General features: G+C 42.5%; 1 protein-coding gene across 1 annotated transcript; it reads right to left on the bottom strand.

Moving 5' to 3' along the window:
- Positions 1–1,452: 1,452 nt before the first annotated feature.
- Positions 1,453–22,406, bottom strand: IREB2 (iron responsive element binding protein 2). Its single transcript, XM_065733580.1, has 22 exons — positions 22,333–22,406; positions 20,493–20,582; positions 18,396–18,561; positions 17,275–17,412; positions 15,115–15,336; positions 13,621–13,690; positions 12,365–12,548; positions 11,758–11,897; positions 10,886–11,057; positions 10,011–10,111; positions 9,557–9,673; positions 8,323–8,482; positions 7,690–7,825; positions 6,932–7,016; positions 6,185–6,341; positions 5,790–5,914; positions 5,430–5,534; positions 5,065–5,207; positions 3,359–3,506; positions 3,150–3,272; positions 2,360–2,545; positions 1,453–1,857 (listed from the first exon to the last, which is right to left on the bottom strand). Exons 1-22 carry the CDS (start codon positions 22,349–22,351, stop codon positions 1,747–1,749), a joined length of 2,898 nt encoding a protein of 965 aa, XP_065589652.1. The 5' UTR covers positions 22,352–22,406; the 3' UTR covers positions 1,453–1,746.
- Between the last annotated feature and the right edge of the window lie 294 nt (positions 22,407–22,700).

The raw sequence follows: 22,700 nt of genomic DNA, 5'->3' as shown, positions 1-22,700 counted from the left end.
GCATTAGCAGTTGCACAAGTATTTTGGATAGCCTTGCAGCTGCATTTCATTCATCTCCTGCACAAAGCATCTAAAGTCATATTTGCTCCTCAGTAATGAGCATGCACTTTCTTCAATTACAAATATACCTTTGAGCTGGAAAAGAAGTATTAGATACTGTTAGACAAGAAGAGCTCAGTTCTCGATAAAAACCACCAAAATGTACTACAGAACAGAAAATCATTCATGTATCAGTTGGATATCACATTCAAAGAGGCATGGATTTATTACCCATAGCAGTGGTACCAGTCACTGGGAGAGGCTTTTTTTCCATCTCAGCTAAAAGAAAAACACAGCAGAATGAGTGGAACAGGTGACACGACGCCAAACCTTACAGAATGCTGCCCGCTGAAGAAGGAAGGCGTATCACAATTAAAATGAGCACTGCAGCTGAACTGCCTAAAAATTACACTGTGTTGATGTAACTGTGTCAGAGTTCTGTATTTTTCAGATTTTTAGGCATGTGATGAACACACCTTAAGGATGCCAGCAGTGTCTGTGTTACTCTGCACGCTGGCTGGCTCAGTACTTGGCTTCAGACTGAAAGCACACACAGTAAAACCAACACAGCCTTCTTGCACGTCAGGACATTTAAGACAACGTTTATCAAGATCAAAAGATCTAAAAGCAAAACCTTGACAATTCATAGGCAACTTTCTGCAGCTTTGTCCTCTGAAAGAAATTCATCACTGATGAACCATAAGTGGCATTACACTCAGTACTCTGGGATCTTCAGCAAGGGAAGAGATGGCTGGAAGAGCTGCAGACTGAAAGATATTCCCAAAGCATGAAAAGGCAGCGCCGCTACCTCAATTCTGCACGTGACATCAGACACGGGCTGCACGAAAAGCAGTCACTGAAAGAATCATAACATTAATTATAAAGGTTAACACACTGAAGGGAAGTTCTCTGGCAAATGGTATCAGACAATACAGTAAAAACCAATGCTACAAAGGACAAGCTTAAGGAAGATATGACCGAGTTCTCAACTGAGGGACACTGCAGCTTACCAGAACGCTGGGGGGCTGCACTTCACCTACACCAACCATGTTTTGCAGGCAGTCCCTTACGAGCACAGATGTTGCCCAGAAAAACATCACACTTCCAGCCCACAGCACTTCATGGGGTGATGAGTTTTCAGTCTGGATCCAGAAGGGATATAACTTCACACAATAATACAGGACACGAGGGGCGTTAACGTGCCCATCATTTCAAGAGCAAGACATTAAAAACTGAAGATCTGCTTTGACCTCTGGATGCAAAAGAAAACAACCAAACAACCACCTGCTTGGCCTTTAACCCTCCATACCGTCTGCTATCCTGAAACCAACAGCAGTACATAGATTTACAGGTGCCAAAACTAAGTGGAAACAACCGCAGCAAACCTTACATAATAATCTTCAGCACAATCAGTTTGAGATTTCACACGGTTTATTTACAAAATGGCCTCAGAAAACACCCCCTCCATACTTACAGCTCTCTGCCACAACACACGTTGATTTTAGCAATGTTTAATAGCACCATTAGAATATTATTTAAAATCAGGAAGGATCTCGTTGCAGTTACAATGATTCACAATCTTTTACATCCATACGAAGTAACTCAGAGCACACTAGGACCGTCTGCAGTTCCAGAGTACAGATTCCTGGGTTCACACAAGGCATTTTCAGTCACCAGTTAGTGCGAGGTACCCACAGTCAGTAGCTACTATAAGAATCTTCGAGCCACAAAGTTCAGACTTCCGCCACATTTGTATAAAGTTATCTCCACATCGTTTTCAAACAAGGCAAGCACGCTGAACACCTTTCCAGTGCTTGTCTTCAAAACAAAAGCAAACAGAGACAGCCATTAAGAGTTTTCCTTTCGCTCTCCCTTGCTTACTTTCCGTTAGCACTCTAAAACAAAGTTCAGTCTAACACAAGCTATTTCAATCTGATCATCTGCCTCTGCAGAACAGAGAGCAGAGCGAAGACTTCATGCAACCACACAGCTTGGACTGTGCTATGCACCTGCTATTAGCAACAAAAAAGCCATCTCCCTAAGAGGGCACAAAATACTCCCATACAGATACTTGACACAGGACAGAAAGCTAGAGCCTCCCTCCTATAATTGTGCCTTTGTCCTTAGAAGAGCCCATATGAGATGAGACTCAATTCTACTCTGATACACATTCGTCCTTCGTACAAACTTCAGGCCAAACTATCAGTTTACTTTCAAAGAAGGTGAGGACTTTTTCCCCTTTCCAACCATTAGGACTGAAAGCACAAGTAGTTAATCATGAGCATGCTGAAAAAGAAATTGAAAGATACTGCAGATCTACCTTAATATCCAAAGTCATTCTGGGCGACAGCTCTGGAGGGAATAATATAGAGAACTGCTCTCTGCCAGTGAGACCCAAAGTGCTTGGATTTTCTCCAGGAAGAAACTGAAGTGGAGCGATGCCAATTCCAATCAATTGACTTTTATGGACTTTCTCATAGCTTTCAGCTAGGACAGCTTTAACACCCTGCAAAGATACAAGTAATTCAGTGTTTCAGTGCAATGGTCAGTTGAAGTTAAACGCAAAAGTGAGCTTCAAGTATTTTTATGTACAAAGTCCTGCAATTCAGGCTTAAGAGCACTTTGTATGAGGCCTGCACACAGGGAACATTTCAGCTTTACAGCTGGACAACAGCAAACAGGGAGCAAACCCCAGAGGGAATACAGTTGCTGTCCTTATTCCAGAGCTGTACAAAAATAACTGGCTAACTCAGAACATATCCTGAATATTACTGCAAATTAGTTCACTTCAGCTAGATGCTAAGAACTCTACAGAATCCAATCAGAAGCCAGCACCAGATGCTTAATTTGTCTCAAGAAGTCTGGACACAGAGGTGATCTTACATGTTCATCAACTTCAGAGTTACCCTCCCGACCAGTCCTTCTCCTTCACCAAGGCTTTAACATAAATTACCAGGAATTTTTAAAAAATAAAATGCAGTATTGCATTCAATCTTGAATATAGGTTCTAAACATCTATGCCCCAAATTGAACATTTTAAAAACATTTCTAGGTAATAAAAAACCCCACAACACCAAAACCCACAGATATCCAAACCAAACTAGCAGTACCAGTAGGAAAGGCCCTTTTGCTGCCCAGTCCCTCGAGCTGCCCAGTCCATACTTCTTTCCTGCTAAAATAATTACAGGAATGTCTTCTTTCTGGTACAACTCCGCCGCTTCAAACACATCCAGCTGTAGAACAACAAAATTCAACAGCTTGAGTGAGTGAGTTCTTCATCTATATCACAGTTTTGGAGTAGCTTCAAAAGTGTCCTTACCGTTTGTCCTGATGGGAAGTGAATTGTTTTAGGAGCTGGTTTTCCTATGAACTTGTTCAGAAGCTTGATGTTAGCAAACGTGCCCCTTGTCATCACAGCATCGTTACCCCTTCGAGCCCCGTACGAGTTGAATTCACGAGGTGTGAGTCTAAAATAAAAGCAACATTTAAAAAGGAACCATTGTTTCAGAAATGATTTGCTTTAATTCAGTGCTATGATTATTCTAAGTATTGCAGATTGCTCAAAACCACTGCTATCAGCACACGAAGTAAAGAACTATTTATCAAACAATTATCATAGATCGTGAGCATGTCAATAATGACTAATTATTCATAAGTGAAGCTGCAATTTGAAATGCACTCTCTATTACTTCATTATGAAGCATTGTGAACAGTCTAGTACTTACAGAAGGATCACGAGATAAGTGTCCCAGCTCAGGAGTTGTCACAGTATATTTATCAATAAACACCACAACAAAACGACAGCTTTACTCAAATCAAGTGACAAACTTAGCAGTCAAGGTTTATTGATTTTTTCTTTCTTGTCATGCAACTCATTCAGATGGAACACAAGTCAGAAACAGCCTGCACCTCAGGCTACTGCTCTGCCACACCCCATTGATACTGAGATACACCTCCTCACTGCACTCAGCACTGGTGAGGCTGCAGTTCAGTGCTGGGCCGTGCACTGCCAGGGAGACACTGAGGCCCTGGTGCATATCCAGAGAGGGGAATGGAGCTGTGAGGGGCTGAAGCACAAGTGTGATGGGGAGCAGCTGAGGGAGCTGGGATGGGTCAGTGTGGAGAAGAGGAGGCTCAGGGAGACCTTATCTGTCCCTACAACTCCCTGAAGTTGTGGCAAGGTGGGGGTGGGCCTCTGCTCCCAAATAACCAGCAACAGGATGAGAGGGAATGGCATCAAGCTGTGCCAAGGGAGGCTCAGGTTGGACAGTATGAAATACATCTCCCACAGAGTGGTCAGGCTGCACACGGAGGTGGAGTCACCATCCCTGGAGGTGTCCAAGAAATGTTTAGATGTTGTACTGAGGAACGCAGTTTAGTAGGAAACACTGGTGATAGGTGGATGGCTGGACTGGATGATCTTGGTCTTTTCTAACCTTGGTAATTCTGTGATTCTAATACAATACTCAGCAGAGTTGTGATGCTGAAGAGATCAGCATCTCATTCTGTTCTGCATTGTCAGGATTTCAGTGGAGGTGACAGGCACACACTAACACTACTGGATACTATCTGATGCAGAAATAAGCTAGAGCACTAAATTCACATGTCTGAGTTCACTGACTCAAGTGTTACAGGTTTCTGGAGCTCCTCATCTGTTCTCAACATCCATCTGATTTTTTCTTCAGGCCAATTACAGCAGCAGTAACTAAGCTCACATTAACAGATCACCATTTGCTCTGTAAATCAAAGTTATTTTTGCTCTGTCATGTATTTGGCAGCACATGTTACTGTAACAGCAGCTACACAAATGAGCTCTAAGAGTATATCTCAGTTGTCTGTCGTAACCTCCAAGACTGAGGATTACTTACAAATATCAGTGACAGTTCCTGTGCTACCCAACCATGAACAACCTCCACTTGGTGCAGACAGGCATTGATAATGGAAACCAGCAGCAACGACCAGTTACTTGGTTTGTGAAGCCACCCCATGACATAATCAGAGCTGTTTAATAGGAAAAACCCTTACCCTTTGTTAGTCAGGTACTTAGCAGCAGCACTACTCCTCGCAATGCTTCCAGCAGGAGATATGTGATCTGTAGTTACAGAATCTCCCAAATAGAGCAAGACGTGGGCATTTTCAATCGGCTGTGGAGAAACTGGTTCTTTGGCCTAGGGAGGAAGCAGGGGGAGGAGCCTCAGAGACAAAAATATTCTGCAGTATATTAAGACACACTGACATACAGACTCGACTCATTCCAGATAAACAAACAGTATTTAGAGGACTGAGAAATATTCTTGATGATAAAATGTATCACTTATATGGTGAAGCATTCTTGGAATAGCTACCCCTTTACTTACACATAGCTGTATGGGTCAGTACAACATACTTACAAGTTTATCAAAGAAGGAAGGACATCTGATATAAGTGGATTTCAAATCCCAAGGAAATAAAGGTGACTCAGGTGCTTCCAGTGAATTCCATCGTTTGTTTCCTTTCTACACAGAAGTACCAAAACCAAGAGAGAAATGGATTTATGGCCTACTAGCATTCTGAAAACAAAGCCTTACTGCTGATCTTTTGAACTTGTTAAATGCTACAAGTTACCTTACTGGATATTATTAATACACAATATCAGTCAAATTCTAATTTACTGTAATGGAAATAATTGGCAATCCAATTATACTCAACTGGAAAATATTATAAAGCGACAATGAAATGCACTCTTATTTAGAATAAAATACCATTCTCACCTCCATTTTTTCTTTCAATTCCTTAAACATAGATGATATCACACACTCTTCCTCCACCGTGTGTAGCTCTTCCCGTGTGGGCCAAATATCCCTTAAGTAGATACTTTTGCCATTAAAGCCAGTGCCTGAGCAAGGTTGCAAGCAGAATGCTAATGAAGAAAAGTCTTTAAGACTATCAGACATACATTCATACACAGACACACAGCTTCTCAGGGAACAGCGTCAGTGAAGTGGATGCTTCTTTTTAAACTACAATATCAAAGCTCACTGAGCTTTCTCTTCAAATGCACTGCTGATGTATGTTGAAACACTCAGAAACAAACCTCTTCCAGGCAGAAGAGGTTTAGCTGGGTTAGAAGAGGTTAGAAGCAGAAATAGAGGTAAAGAATACTCACCCAAAGGCTCAGTCTCAAAGTCTATTCTAACAGTGCCTGCGATAGCATACGCAACCACAAGTGGGGGAGAAGCAAGGTAGTTGGCACGGACACAGTCACAGAGACGTCCTTCAAAGTTCTTAGTTCCAGACAGTACTCCACAGGCAATGATATCACCCTGCAAGGCAGACCCACAGACACTGCTCCAGGACTTCGTGGTACCACAACAGCTTACGTTATTTTTTTGTTGACTAAGCTGTTGATGCACTTTCTGCATTCCACTTTAAACACGTATCCTAAACCTTCAACACAAAGGCATTTTGTTCTCAGGTGCTATCCTCCCTTCTCCTCCCCTGAAGGAGTTTCTCAGCTTTTAACTGATGTGCTCTCTAGTCGCTTCAGTGAGTCCTGTCTTATTTCTTACATCCTTCTACAATTCCATAGGAGAAAAATGCTGGAGCTGTTTAGACACTGCTGATGTAAACCAGACCAGGATATAGCTTTTGAAAACCCCTGCACATGACATCCTTTCTGAGATTAGGTTCTATGTATTTATGTTAGCATTTATATCTACATGCCTGCACATAATATACAGATTGCATTCCTTACATCTATTTCACATAACAAAGAACTACTGTTTTCTCCCTCAGAAACACCACCCTGGACTCCAAAGCAAGAATAAAGTGCCTTTTGCAGAGATCACTATTTCTTGATTGGTTAACAAGGAAAGACATACGTTTCCATGTTCAACAAGCCTCAGAGCTCTACCTGCTTTATTGCATTCCTGATGGCTTCTGGAAGGGGAGCAGTGTTTCCAACACACGTTGAACACCCATAACCAACCACCTCAAACCTACATTGGAAAAGAAAAAAAAGCAGCACGTTAAATAATGAAGAACAATTTGTCAACTTCTTCCTTTTTTTAAAGCAGCAGTCACTGAGAGGAATTCTTTTCCCCTTTTGGTAATTGGACATTCTAGGAATTGCATGTCAGACACTGTGACTCGTGGAAGCAGGCAAGATACAAGGTGATATTCTTGTAACCATCAACCTAAGCCAAAATATTTCTGTTCAGCAAGAACTGGTAAAACAAAGGCAGTTCTTCACAGAGTAATTCTGTAACGCTGCACAGCAAGGTGGACAGTGTAACTGTTACAGCTACTGAGCAGTTAAAAGCATGCCCAACAGCAACGCAGGCTGAAGACTAACAGACTGCCCTGAAGAATTCACATCCAGCTTCCACTTTTGAAACATAGGACCAAGTGCACTCTGTGAAAGCCACTTACACACACATTGCTTGTTACTGAAAGCCAGAGTTCAGCTAAGGTAGAGATGCACACATCATTAGGTGGTAAGGTAGGAATGAAGTGGAGTGAAGCTTAAATTCAACCAAACACAAAATTAAAAGGACAAACTCGTGAACTGATGAATTAGCCATCCCAAAAAGCAGAGCAAGTGTACTTATCAACCTGTGCCAAATCCACATATACCATTCTCTAGAGTTACAAATGGGAATCAAAACTTACCCAAGCTTACTGAGGTATGGTAATACTCCACTGGAACTGAGGTAATGCGTAACCATTCCACTGCCTGGTGACAGACTAGTTCTTATGTAGGGCTTCACCACCAGGCCAGCTTCAACTGCCTTCTTGGCCAGAAGTCCTACAAAAAAAAAACACAGTTTATGTTCCTTAAAAGAACATCTACATTGCACTGGCTTATTTAACTAAGCATGAAAAAAGCACATGGGGACCTTCCGTTCATTAAATCGAAGCAACTACTTGTCTGAATAGAGGTACTGAACTCATAGCAATATGATTCAGATTTCAGCCCCCATTCCTATTATGTAGGTGCCCATTTTCTATAACAAAAATCTCCCATGTTCTAGCTGGCAGGCAGTACTGCACTGTCTGCTCATCTACTGATACAAGCCACACAGCTTCAAAGGAAAGCTTGCCTGGACCACGGAAGGAAAATAGCAAGATCTGAGCTGAAGGAACCATTCTGGGAAAACCAGCTGCAGCTTATGAAGGGAGGGCACCAACTCCTCAGCTCATTATAAAAGCAAAGGGCAATTTTTCAGCAATCTGGATTTTCTTTCCACACTGCTGCTAACCAAAACAATGAGGTGCAGCCAGCTTCCATCAGACATAACATACCTGCAGCGAGCATGACAGCTGGATTGCAGTTATTTGTACAGCTGATCACTGCAGCAATGACAACGCAGCCGTGGGATAGCTTGTACTGGCTTCCTTCATACTGAACAGGTACAACATCATTCTGTTTTTCAGCTGCAATCTGAAACCCTTTAACACCAGCCTAGATGACAAAAGAACCGCATTAGCAAACAGTGCACTGCACAAAGTATGATACTGCAGGTAGATGAAGTGAATCCTTATTTTTGAGGAATACTCAGCTAACCCATTAAGAAGCCTTAAAGATTGAAAAAAAACCAACCCTCAGTTCCCCCCACTTGCCATATATACAATGGTCTCATCCTTTCTTCATGATTATGTTAACTGCAACAGTTGTGAATAACAGCCAAAATGTGGCTTATCTCACACTCGTTTCCTTTTACACAATAAGATTAATTCCTTAAGAGTATATATCTGATTTCATACATTTTTTTTTCTGAATTAGAGCCATATCCAAGATTTTATTTGGAAGAGGATTGCAATTAAAAGCAGACCAGGTCCTCCAGCTCCTCAGCACTGACATCCACCATCAGCCACGATTTCTCTGTCCCCACCACAAGTGATTGTTCTGCATCATTCACCTCATTACAGGACAGAAATGCTAAAGCCAAGAATGAATTTTGAAATGAAGTGGAAACATTTCTGATCTAATACTGTTGCTAGACTTCAATTTTAACGAGTAACACTAAAAACTGAACACTCATTCCTACATCAGCTGTATTCTTATAAGCCTATGCACCTTACTTAACAAAAAAAATGAGCTTTGCTAAGCTAAGGTGTATGAAAGAAGTTAAAAACCTATGACACGAGGTATTTTCAAATCCTGGAAGTATTTCTGCATGTCTTAACACAAGATGATTTTGTTTTCCTTGTAATGCTTGTGAAAGTAAGTAAAATGTAGCTGTTTAAAAACCTCTGAGAAAAATGAAAAAATATTCCCTGAACTTGGAATAGTTGATTTTCCCTCCCTAACAACCTAAATTGGTCAAGTAAGGATTTTTCAGTGTCACGTTCATGACAAGCACACGTTAGGATTTACCAGCTACTGCCTTAGAGACACTTGTCAAGCAACAGAAGACTTGCTTTAGATTATCTGCTCCTACAGTAATAACCAGAGCTCAGCAGATGTGCAGAGAATAAATAACATTCGTGGGGATTGCAAGAAGTACCTTTGGAAGAGTACAGCAGTAGTACAAACCTTTTCATTTAAGCAGGTTTGGAAGTCACTTTTCATGTTATTGACAGCCACTCTATCTTGGGATCTCTTGGGGCCACTGACATGAGGAATTATAGAACTTAAACTAATCTGCACTACCTAAAAAGAGAAAAAAAAGCATGCATTATCAGTCCCAGTTCCACGCAGTGTTTAATGCATTCTGTAGAGATGCTCAGGAGCTGTTTTGTTTAAAATTTCCATGTTTTGAGACACTAAAACTAGCCTTCAGTTCCAAGTTGAAATGAACATTATTCTACTTCTCCTCTTTCCCCCATCCCTGCCCATGCCTTGCAAACATGCTCTGCTCGGAACTGTGAGTTAATAAACACAATTTCATTAAAGTACTGAAAATTACAGTAGGAGACGAAACTTAACATCTACAGCTGTTACTGGTTCTAAGAACCAAACATGCAGCAGCAAGTCATTTCAAGCATACCTGGGAATACTCGGGCTCTCTGGAAGAACTCTCATCATTTCTAAATAGCTTCACAGCTTTAAGATATGCTTCCATAACCTCAAGCTTGGCCTCATCAAAACCTTAGTGAATTCAAACACAGAAATCAAAACACTGTCAATCAAAAATTATCCTTGAACATTCAAAGCACTTCTTTTGCAAGGCACACCACTTCATATTACACTCCACAGGAGCTATTCAGGAACAGTACATCAATTAAAATACTGGAAGGGGGTTCTGGCTTTTTGTTTAACTTCCCCTCTTCACATCAAGGAACAAAATAAGCTATTTAAATGTGAGAAATCCTAACTAATTAAATTTACAGATTTGTCCCTTAATATGGGAAGTTCATATATTGTCAATATCTTGTTTGGATAGTTGTTTGGATAGTATTGGAAGTTCAAGATCTTCATGAACTTAAGATTTACTTGTTTAAGACAGATGGCATGCTTATTTGATAATACCCACTATTGCTGGCTACTGTTACGAAATCTGATTTGTTTGCTCTGTGCTGACCAAGCCATGCATGTTTGTTATTAAAAACCCTCAATTCAAACACGTCAGATCTCAGCTTCAGAAAGAACTACTAATTCAGGTAAGCTTTCTTCTTATCTGTTTGTTACCTGTGGTGTTCCCTATTAGTTCTAGCTTGATAAGGAATGGATATCCTCCTGCCTTAGTTTAAGGTGTCAGTAGAAGTCTTCAAATGGAAGAAGTCACAGTGAGAATCAGAAACATGCTGTGTTTTGATTCGCTGTCTCATTATTTTCTATTTGGTTTTGTAGGGACATTTCATCTTGCACTGCCACATATCTGAAACTATTACAGTGAATCAACTTCAAGGACTTCATCTTTACCTGTATGCTTTAAGTGCTTCAACGTCACATTATCAACAGGGAAAAAGCTCAGAATAGCACCATATTCAGGACACATATTTGCTATTGTGGTTCGATCCGCCACAGACAGTTGGGATACTCCACTCCCAAAGAACTCAACAAATTTTCCAGCAACTTCAGCTTGCCTAAGATGCTGTTTAAAAGAATACAACATTTAGTGTGCAAAGAAACAATGGAAACAACGTGCCTCTTACAAACAGCAAAAAACCCACAACCCGTAAGATACTGAGAACTAAACTCAAGGCTGGATGTTGATGCTGTAAGGCACACCTCTATTGGCAGTTGTGTTCTTCAGATGTCCTAGTCGAAAATACACGGACAGTTCTCAAAGCATCACACCAGAAAGAACATTTTCAAAGCTCTTAAATGCTTTGACACTGGCTCCTGACCCACTAGAATAGGCAGTTTTGGTCCATGCTGGCAAAGCTCTGGCTTCAGAAGGTACATTTTTTAGTAATAACAGCTTATAACCACAGATGGGCCTTTTGTCCTGCAACAGTTTAGAAAAAAAAGGGCATCCAGAAGAAGTTTGAGCTAGAGAAGAAGCCTACATGCTGTCAAAAGGAGAGAAATAAAAGAAAAAAAAAAAGAAAACAAGGATTCTGTGTGCTCCCCTCTCCTACAAATAGGCTTTTCCTTTTTTTCTTTTTTTTTTTTTAATAAGGGGAGCCTATAAACAATCCACTACGTGAGAAAAGCACACCAGAGAACTACTAGGTAAAAACTCTCAGATATCATGGGAATCTTTCTGCATTACTCTAACTAAAGGCATGCCAAAAATTCTACTTCTCAAAACCCACGGATTACTTTGCCTGAGCAGGCACTGAGCTTACCTTCGTAATGCCTAGGACGATGTCTATGGACGTTGCAAGCGGGCTGGCTGTGCCTGTCAGTTCACACCCAACGACCTCAGGCAGAGTGAGAGTAACTGGCATCCCCAGCATCACAGCTTCTGTTTCAATTCCCCCAACACCTGCAGCAACAACATCAGGTTGTTTTTCACCAGAGTAAGTAAACAGACACTAAATATTTCTAAGTTCTGAAGTCTAATAAAACCTTTCCTCCAAGTCTAGAGGCTACAGCAAGAAATGCAGGTGTTTCCCATTAAATATTTGCACACGAATAAAACAAGCAAGACTACTGCTGAAGTTGCACAACTCCATACTTAACCAGAAAGATTTCCATATGCAAATTTTACTTTCCATGATGAAGAAAATCGAAATCTCATAGCACATGCACAAAAAGCAATTAGGATAGCAAAAGGGTTTTGTTTTGCTATTTTCTTTAAATGACATCAGGCAGTTCTTGATGGTAAGAAACGTTAGTTGAGACAAAACACATTCTGAGCCTGAAACAACTCTCCACTAGGAAGAAAGTAAGTCTCAGTTATGCTTCAGTGAGCCTTTCAAACTGCTGTCAAGTTACTGTTAGCATACTTACCCCAGCCCAAGATACCCAAGCCATTTACCATGGTTGTATGAGAATCTGTGCCAACCACGCTATCTGGATATAGGAAATCTTTCACGTCAAACACAACTCTTGAGAGATACTCCAAGTTAACCTGGTGTGCCATTCCAGTCTCCGGTGGAATTATGGAAGTATTCTTGAAAACTTTTGAGCTCCACTGTTATTTTTTCCAAAATGAGGAAAAGAGAGAGATTTTTCTCAAAAATTTATTCCATTCTTTTTGGAACACAACGAAAAGAACAAAGCTGATACATAACGCAGTAGCACTTGCTATTTAAGTGCCTTTTGCTCATTAGTCCAACAGTTACATGAGCTCCTCGGATCCCATGCATTCTCAATCCATAGTTGTAACTCCCAAAAGCAGGGCTGTACAGGTCTCTTACTTTCTAGCTCATGCATCTGATTGTCAAGAACTGCCAAGACTAATATTTAGACTACAGAATTTGCATTAACATCTATCACAGACTCCAGTTTAGGTTTTAAATGCCTGTGACTAAGAAAGCCATTTATACAAGTGCCTTACTGCATGCAAGCTCAGGATGCCACATAGCTGCCGAACAAACTGCCATGAAGGCTTGTAACAAAACCCAGACCAGCAGTTTCCCTCTTCATAAATACAAGCTGATGTGCAGCTTTTCTGAAAGAAGTCTCCTAGTCTACTTCCATGAAAAGATTTTTAGATCATTTCATTGGATTCCTAAACCACATTATGTTAGTGTATGAGGATCAAAGCTGTGGATCCCTGGCTGTGAGGAAGCTGATACTCGCCACAAGATGTGCATTCACAAGTCTGCTGGCACTGCTGCCTACTGTGACAGCAGCAAAGCTTCAACATCAGCTTCCATTTTACATTTCTACCTTCAGTAAGATTGGCAACACAAGTATGGATAAACAAACCTGTTACTCAAAAAGCCATTGTGACCTACAGCACAGAACTCAATAAACTGCATTCAAGACTGCTTCCTAAGTATCTGCTTGGTTCACTACCTTCACACTGACAAGATCAAATCCACAAATCAGAATTAAATATTCTCTCTCCTTTACACAACACCTAGAATTAGAGCTTCTGCTGTCTAGCAATTTTAAATTGAAATTCATACACTCAGATTTAGAGCCTGACAAGCTACATTCATTTATCATCTGAACTTGAATGCCAGTAGACAAACAGGGCTCGATCTCAAACCCACCAAAACATGCAACATACAGGATGCACAGGGGCACAGACTTACCTTAAAAAACTGAAGCCTCTCTCTATTTCTGCCAAATTCCAACTCTTGATTTTTCAATACTGTCTCAGGCCTAGGAAGACAGTAAATTTAAAAGCATTGTCATAAACTGTTTCAAAGTACAGAGGAATCAGCTGATTTAAGCCCACAGCAAAACTTAAAGTGCTTTATTCGAACAAAGATAATTCCCTCCCTACAGAAACTTTCTGTAAACACTCAAGAATAATTGATCTGATCTGTGCTGAGAACGGATTTCAGGTTTACCTTCCCAACCCATTTCATCTAAAACAAACAAAAAAAACAACCCTCTAAGAGATCTGTTCTTAGCATGCACATTATTTTCCCCTGTAGTCAGAGTTTTTATAGTCTGTGCACCTCAAATTTCAATCATGGTGAGGAACTAAAGTGCCCAGCAGCTTATGTGGAAAACACTTCACATACAGTACCAGCTCATTAGGAGCTGAGCAGAACATTAAGACAAGGGTAACTAGTTGCATATGTTTCCTGTAAGGCACTTCTTATTCACAGGTACATCAATACCACCTAGTAACGTGAACTTTGATACCATAAGTTATATTCATTAAGTTACTGATACTCATTACAAAGGAGAAAACCACAGTTTAAGAGGAATAACCCCTGCTTTGAGAATGAAGGAGGGAATATAGCTGGGGGGTTGGAACTACACCATCTTAAAGGTCCCTTCCAATCCAATCCAAAAGAAAGTAGATGAATCTCTGAATATATGTGCTCTGCAGCAGGAAGAAAGAGACCCTTGGTATCATAGAGTCGTATTTTATTGTGCACCATGACCTGTGTGGCATCAGGTTAGCAGTGCACTGTTCTACAGAGGCCTGAAGGACAGCCATCATTCAAACTGCAGCTTAGCTAATGACACTGCTGGCTTCCTGCCAGAAGCATCAGTACAGCTGAAAACATCCCTAATTCTGCATTCCCACACCTGTACTAAGCAGAAACATTTGCATATCTATAAAATTACAAACACAACCAGCTTTTGTGCCTGACTGGTGTAGAGTATAGAGAGAGAGATATCTGAACACTGTATGAGAGAAAAGGGATGGCAGCTGAAAGAACGAAGATCACATGTAATTGTCATTCATTGAATGGTACATGATGAACTGTTAATGATATTGAATATCTGGAAAAGAAACAGATGAGGTTCCCCTGTGCCACACAAGCAGAACGTACAGTGAATTTCAGCTCAGTGACAGATGGAATGTGAGACAGAAGTGGTGCACAGAATAGATATGAAACAATCATAAAGATCCCACAAGAAAACAGATTTACTTTTAGCTATAAAATCAATGTTTCCCTGAGGCTTATTTAGTAATTAAAGGAAGTCTCAAAATGCAATTAAAAATGGCAGCCACGAGTCACACAGAGGGCTACCCACGCTGCTTACTAAATCACATCTCTACCAACTGTCACGAGCAGTGCTTTACAACACAACGATGCAAATCAAGGAGCAAGTTTCCATACTCAGGCACTGGCTGAAGGTGAAAAGGGCAGAGGATGGGGGTGTTCTCTATCTGTGCAGAGAACTGTCCCGAGGCACGCCCCAGCTCTGCAGCACTGCAAGGCCCCCTGCAGCCACTCTGACCACGGCAGGGCAGCTTCCTCGGCTGTCCTCTCAGTGGAGAAAGCTTGGCTGTTGGCTTCTGGGACTCGCCACCTCCAGGATTTGGGGCATTCTGTATTGCACTGCAACATCCAACAGAAGAAGAATATTAGTTTGGTCTGTCCACCCCTCAAACCTTTGGGATAAATGACTGATTTAAAAAGGAAGAAACTGGTCTTTGTTCATTACAATCCTGATGTGAAGTTAACTTATCACTGTATATATGTGAAGTTAACTTATCACTGTATAAGCTCACTTAAATGTAGCAAAGCAATAGCTAAAAGTGAACTGCACTGGACTGCCTGAAGCTTTTGACACCAGACAAATAACTCCTTCCATTTAGTCACAACAGACTGGAAACATTCATAAACTGCACTGCAAAGGCTAAGCTCAGGGCTTTAACCTTTGAAGGGGGTGGGGGGGGTAGAGCCTCACCCAAGCAGTGGGACATGCTGTGCTGCACGTGTTTCCTCCTCCAGTACACCACATTCACTGAGTTCATGTCAGAACAACTGACAAGACAAAGCCATTTCAAGGAAAGAAGTATCACTTTCCTGTTCAAGGAGGCTTTGGACTCAAAAGGTTCAGATACATTTGATGCTCTCATCAACTCAGTCAGAAAACAGAAATTTGGTTTTATTTTTAAAATGAAGTCCACCTAGATTGCTACCTGTATTTGTGCAACACTGTTTTCCCACGGGAGCTAAGAAAGTAGCTGTGGTGCAAATACTCTAGTGTTTAAAACAAAGCATTGATTTTAAGCAAATCCCCAGCTCTCTGCTGATTTAACACACCAAGATACTTAGTTATCTAATAGTAGAATACTGCAGGGCCTCAGAGGATACCTTGTCTTAATTCCATGAGCCTATGATCAGCAGGAAATGGCAATTGTATGAAAGCAGAATTAACCACCCTGGGGAGAAGGGTTTCTTATCATAGGTCAGCAGCTGCTGAGATCCTGCAAGCTTTTCAGAAGCAAAATGACAGGAACACGCTTTATCATTACAAAGCAGCACACTGTGAGACCTCATGCCAACACTTGGTGCTGCTGATAATTTCAGGCTAGCCCCATTGAAATGGACTCTGCCATCCCTCCAGACACAAGAATGGACAGCACACAGAACTGCAACACGATTTCATACCTTCTTGCTTTTCACTCTGAGCTACTAACCCAACTGAAAGCCTGCATGTACTCAGACAACCTACAGAACACCTCACACACAGTTTGGTGCCAGTTTTTTCTCTTGAATCTTTAGGAATTCAGGACGAGCTCAAACAATTAAAACAGTTCTGCATGACTTTAAGAAGGCTCTGTGATGAAGGGGGGTAGGGTGGTGGGGAACTACATTAAGGGAAATGTTCAGCAAACGTGGAATTAAATTCGTTTTCTTCTGCAATATTATCTTTCTAGCACAAGACAGCCCCAGGCATCACATTACTGCCTGTCATGAGAAGAAAACCAGGCTGTCAGTCTTCCAGACCTAATACTTTCCCAGACTCCCACAAGTATGCTCTCTCCACGGCCTTTTTATCCATCTGCAGTAAAATCAAGGCCTATATAAAGTCACAGTCGTAACTTACAAGCTGAAATTACAATCTTTCATTACATCCAATAGGATTGCCAAGCCATTTCTCCAGAGTTGTGACAAAGCACTTGCATTCAATGTTAATCAAGAAAGGAATTTTTAACAGTAGGAACAGGGCAAAGCGAAAACTACAGCCACTCTACCTCAATCTCTTGAGACATACTATTTTCTGAATACCATGACAGATCCAGTTTATTTTGCAATTTCTTGCCAAGAATTTGGGTTATCAAGTCAGCTCCAAGCATAACACCTCAAAACCATTCTCTCCTACAGTATTACTTTCTCCACTTTTACCAGTTCTCCTTCAGGTATGACCAGGTCAAGTTTCAAGGATCCAGACTTGAAAAATGATTTGCTGGGGTGGACCCATAAGCAGACAGTTCAGTACACGGTTCAGGGCACGGCTCATTAAGAGAGAAAAAAGAGGCACATTACCATTTGCTGAAATCAATCTGCAAAGAATGGTCAACAGTGAGATCAGTTGGGCAGGCAGGATTGACTTTCACAGGATCTCCTCCAGCATTTCTTACTGCTTCCCTCATGGCAGCAAAATCCACCATTGCTGGAATTCCACTGACGGAGAAAAAAAGCAAAGCTGCACAATAATGCAGGGCATCCATGCACTGAACTCACAAACTTCTTTGTGAGCCTACAGTTCCATTTCAGAAGTTAAAACCCTACTATTTTATTCACCAAATTGTAGAAGTTAACGGAGTTGGCACTAATTCACAACGAGCACCAGCATGCTTTAAGGTATCATACCTAAAATACAGGAACACCTTCAAGAAGGTGATTATATTTGCTATTTTGCCTTGCTATGCTTCTGAAGCATAACGTCCTTCACTTTAAAAATCACTTTTAGATGCTGATTACCTTATAAACACATATATGAAAAATGCTCAAGCTACACTTCTTAATACCTCAGTATATATTACTACTCTTCTTACAATGCCAATCATTTCTGAAGCTCACAACACGTCACAAAGGCCAATACTCTTGTCATTATTCCATTGAATAGTCTCCAAGACATCTTAAATGTAACATCTGCAAGTTGCTGAAGGACAACCCTTACAGATAGGCTATCCTCAAACTACATTGAGTTATGATCTTGAGAGACTTTAATATATGCATTATTTATTGTGTCAACTGGACTACACACACTGGTGGAGCAAGCAGCATTTAATCTCCAGTTGTCTGAAGCACGAGCTCTGTGTTTCAATGAACTGTCAGCCATCTGGCTACAATCTGAATGCCTCCACTTCCATCTGTGTTTTGGCACCATTCCTGTAAAACACTCATTGTAGGCCAACAGCTTCACCTTCACCGACCTGCACTAAAACCAGGGCACCCTAAGGAACAATTCCTCTCCTTGTATCCCACGAAATCGTGATGTATCTGCTCAACAGCAGAAGCAGTGCATACAGTTCTACTGACAAAGAGCAGGAGTTCAGTATCCAGTGGTTAAGTGCTATTTATTTTCAAGCTGTGTTACTCCTGGAGTTTTCACAAATTATTTGAGAACCTTTAACACACTCACATATGCAAACACTACTTACGTAAAATCTTGAAGAACAACTCTGGCAGGACAGAAGGGCACTTCAACATCATTCTGTTTTGTTTTCCAGTCTAAAATGTTCAGAGCATCTGTTTCTTTCACTAAGAAGCCATCGCAGTTCCGGACGCTGGATTCAAACAACACTCGTATGGAGTAAGGCAGAATATCTAGGGCAACACAAAATCACTGAGTCAATTGGTACAACACCCCCAACTTATTTATCTTCTTAGAAATTATGATTTCACATTTCTAAGGAGATCCACTTCACTACAAATTAGAAGGAAGAGAGCTATGGAACCAAAGAGTCCAGTTGCTTTTGAGTTTGAGCATCATTATAAAATATGGAATAGTGAGTTGCATAATGTGTATGTTACAGGAGATGACATATATAATGAGAACTGAAGATCCCAATGTTTGACTGCACCATGTTAAGACAGTGGCAGTCAGGCAGGTATGCTGTGCTGGCAGGAGATGCACGCGAGGCATTTAGTTAGGATTACCCATCAATCAGAATGGGAGAATGGCAACATCTATTAGAGTACTTGAAAAAATATTGGGTTTGTTTGTTAATTTCATCATTCCATTACTTGATATATCAAGCCCAAAACAACTCGTGTCCAATCATTTTCTTCTCTTTTAAAAAATATCCTGTGGTTTGAGGACTAGAAACTCTTGTGATAAGTGGCATGAAATTAAACATTTCATAAAATACAAAGAACAACATTTCACTCATTATAACTTCCAGTACTTTGTTTCTGATCTTAGCCAACATACTGAGAAGCAGCAGCTCCCTGGCATGGCAAAACTAAGGGAACTGTTCTCATCACGTATCTTGCTAAGATATCCACCCTTGTCCAACTAAACAGGTCATTCAAAATAATAAACATCACCAAAACCATGTTTGAGTCTACATTAATGCCACCATTTTATTTAGAAGTCAGATGACCAGATCAGAACTGCTTGACTTTTTCCTTACACATACGTAGCAGCACGCCCTCGCTAACTGTTCTGTGCACCAGGTAGAGGCAACAGTGAGGAAGGAGGGTTTACTTCTCTACCAGAGAAGGGTGCTACTGTACTAGCAGAGTACCCACAGCACTGTGCGTGATTTTGGGCCTGCAGAACACAGGAGATCTCTACAAACCAAAGAACAGCCAGTGAAGGTCATCCTAACACGGTTATGGGGCTGCAGAATATGTCACACAGGTGTGAGAGAGAGCTGCATTTACTCACTTTGAGAAGAGAAAGCTAAGTGGACTAACGGTAGCTTTCCACAGCCCAATGGGAACTGCCTACAGAATGGACTGGTTTTGCTGCTACCACTCCACTGTTTCTTTTCAGATGAAGCCACAAACATTCTACTCCTTCTCATTCTCATCTGAAAGATTAACTTCAGTATTACATCAGTAGAAATTTGCAAGAGCACACAGCTCTTGCACAAAATTTACAACAGCCTTTGTTGCACTAGAAAGAGCTCCTCCCTTTTTGTTTCAAAAACAGGGACATAATTACTGCAGTCAAATATGGGCTTGAAGTGAAATACTGTAATTTTTAGTTAGGAAATATATTTCATGAAACAGCACAACTGAAAGAAAATCCCCAATACCTCTAATGTGTACCTCCAGTATTTGAGGAGTTTAACATGAAAGGTAAGACAATAACAAAAACATGTTCTGACTACCCAGAGTAGAACCCATTCCAACTGATGGTGACCTACAGCCCTCTCCTTCTGCATTTCTGCCACATCCCACACCACTGTACAAATGCTTTTTATTTTTAGGAGGCATCCAGACACTGAGTCCAGTAAAAAAAAAAACAAAACAAAACAATTTCTGGCACATATCAGTGATATATTGCCTACTAATGACATGCTGAGATTAAGGATTTGTTTGCACACCACCAGAACTCACCCTTCTGCAGCAACTGCAAGAGCTATCAATCAACTTCATAAAACAATAACAGCATAGAAAATTATAAGCTTTCAAATACATCCATTAGGAATCACATACTCACTGCACCTTCTAACACTTAACAGCAGTAAGTGATGCATGTTTACTGCTGGTACTGTCCTCATTACAAACTCAGAAGTTATCATTACCATACTTGGTGCCTCCAAGCTTTGAGACATTGTAGAACCTCTTCTGTGGATAGTTTCTTAGTTCTTCAATTGCGGGCTGATAAGGGCTTCCTGAAAAAGAAGAAAACACAACAGAGTTATAGATCTCACAGAACTGTTTGAGCTGGAAAAGACAGCTGAAGACTACCTGGTCCAACGCTCCTGCAACCAACAGGGACACCCACAGTGCCATCAGGTGCTCAGACCCCACCCAGCTGGACACTGAATGACTCCAGGGAGCACCCACCACATACAAGGGGCAACCAGAAAGCCAGTACCTCATTACTCTTAGTGCAAAAAGCTTCCTCCTAACACCTAATCTAGATCTCCCCTCTTTTAGTTTGTAACTATTTCCTCTTGTGCTACCACAACGGACCCCACTAAAGAATCTGACCCCTTCTTTCTTACAGCCCCTTTGGACAGGCCACTCTCAGGTCTCCTCAGAGCCTTCTCTCTTCTCCAGGCTTCACAGCCTGGAGATAATCCATTGCTCAGACCGCTTCTGTGGCCCTCCTCTGGATGTGCTCTTACAGGTCCACGTCTCTCCCATGCTGAAGACAATACATCTGGATGCAGCACTCCAGGTGAAAATCTCAGTGCAGAGCAGAGGGCCAGATTCCAACCCCTCCCCCTTCCCTGCTGGCTGCACTGCTTTGGTTGCATCCAAGATACAGTTGGCTTTCTGGGCTGCGAGGACACAGTGCTGGCTCATGTCCAGCTGCCATCCACCAGCATCCCCCCCATCCTTTTCAGCAGACTTGCATTCTATCCCTACATCTCCCAGCTTGTACTGACAGCAGGCATTGCCACAACCCAGATGCACACCTGGCTTTGTTGAACCTCATGAGGTTCTCCCAGGCCCACAGCTCAGCCTGTCCAGGTCTCCCTGGATGGCATCCCAGCCCTGGGGCATGTCAACCACAGAAGGTTTGATCACTGATACAAGACTCCTAACATCAAGATTTTATTTCTGATTTTACCAAAACCAATCCTCCTCTAGGATTTTATGTCAGTGACATACGGAAATATTTTCGATGCATTAAGACACTTGGTGATGTAGCTGCATGACTGAGACCAACATTAATATTACCAGGTATGCACAGGTCATGCAAATCATCAGCGCAGCCAGAAGCCTTAATACACGTTTGACCTTTATTGTCTCCGTTGACCATCTATGGAATGGCCTTAATAACTCAGATAAGGGATAGATACATTACAAAACATAAACCACGACACGCTAGGCTAACAACAAGCAAGAGACAAGAACAGACCCAACATATTAAGCACAAACGCCTCTTCAAAAATGCACCTTTTAATTCAACCCCTAGCAAACTACACAGGCAGCACCAGCTCGTCAAGCCCGAAGAATTTCATCTTAGTTCACGGAATTAAAGCCCGGATCGCAAAGAGCGGAGAGAAAATGGATACGGCCGTGCCACGGCGGGGCCGCACCTGCGAGCGCGGCTCCGAGCACCGCTGCGCTCCGTAACACCGCCTTTGTCTGCCGCTCGGCTCCGCCGTACCGCGCCGCAGAACGCCGCACGGGCGGCTCACAATTACGGCGCGAACCGCCGGCTGACGGACGGCGGCGGTCGGGGATAACGGAGGGCGAGCGGGGCGGCAGGAGACCGGGACGGGGCCGAGCGGCGGCGAACAAAGCGGCACCGGGCAAACCCGGCCTTGCCCCCCCCTCCCTCAGAAGGGGGTCGCGCTCCAGCCGGACCGGGACCGCCGCGCCGCCGGCCGGAAAGACCGAGGAAAGGTTCGGGGGTCTCGCACGGCCCTCGGGAGCGCAGGCGGCAGCGGGCCCGCTCGCACTGACCTGGCCTGAGAGCGTCCATCGCCGGCGACCATATTAGCTCTGCGGGGAGCGGAGCGGAGCGCCGAAGGGGGGGGGAGCGGGCCCGGGCGGGGCGGCTCAGCTCTCGCGAGATTACACCGCCCCCACCCGGCTCCCACCTGCCTCCTCGCCGCTCGCGAGATTCTCCGCGGCGTGATCTCTCGAGATCTCTCCCGACGGGCGGAAGTGGGCAAGTGAGGGCGCGGAGGCAATCCGCTCTCGCGATAGCTGCGTGACGACGGCCGCGGGGCGGGGCCGCGCCCGGAAGCGCGTGGGACGGGGCCGCGGTGCTCATCGGTCGCGTGTTGCTGCGGGCGCCCGCTGCGGCTGTCCCTGAGGGACGGCAGCCG

The sequence above is a fragment of the Cyrtonyx montezumae genome, unplaced genomic scaffold (assembly GCF_038088225.1).
Source record: "Cyrtonyx montezumae isolate F1298 unplaced genomic scaffold, pur_monq_1.0 scaffold_17, whole genome shotgun sequence".
Taxonomy (NCBI): domain Eukaryota; kingdom Metazoa; phylum Chordata; class Aves; order Galliformes; family Odontophoridae; genus Cyrtonyx; species Cyrtonyx montezumae.
Note: the sequence above shows the minus strand (reverse complement) of the source record. Positions and strands in the feature narration are given on the sequence as shown.

Coding starts and splice junctions, on each gene's coding strand:
- IREB2 (XM_065733580.1), bottom strand. Junction 10,112..10,885: donor GAAGCACTTAAAGCATACAG/GTAAAGATGAAG, acceptor GAATTCACTAAG/GTTTTGATGAGGCCAAGCTT. Junction 5,535..5,789: donor AATTGAAAGAAAAAATGGAG/GTGAGAATGGTA, acceptor ACTTCTGTGTAG/AAAGGAAACAAACGATGGAA.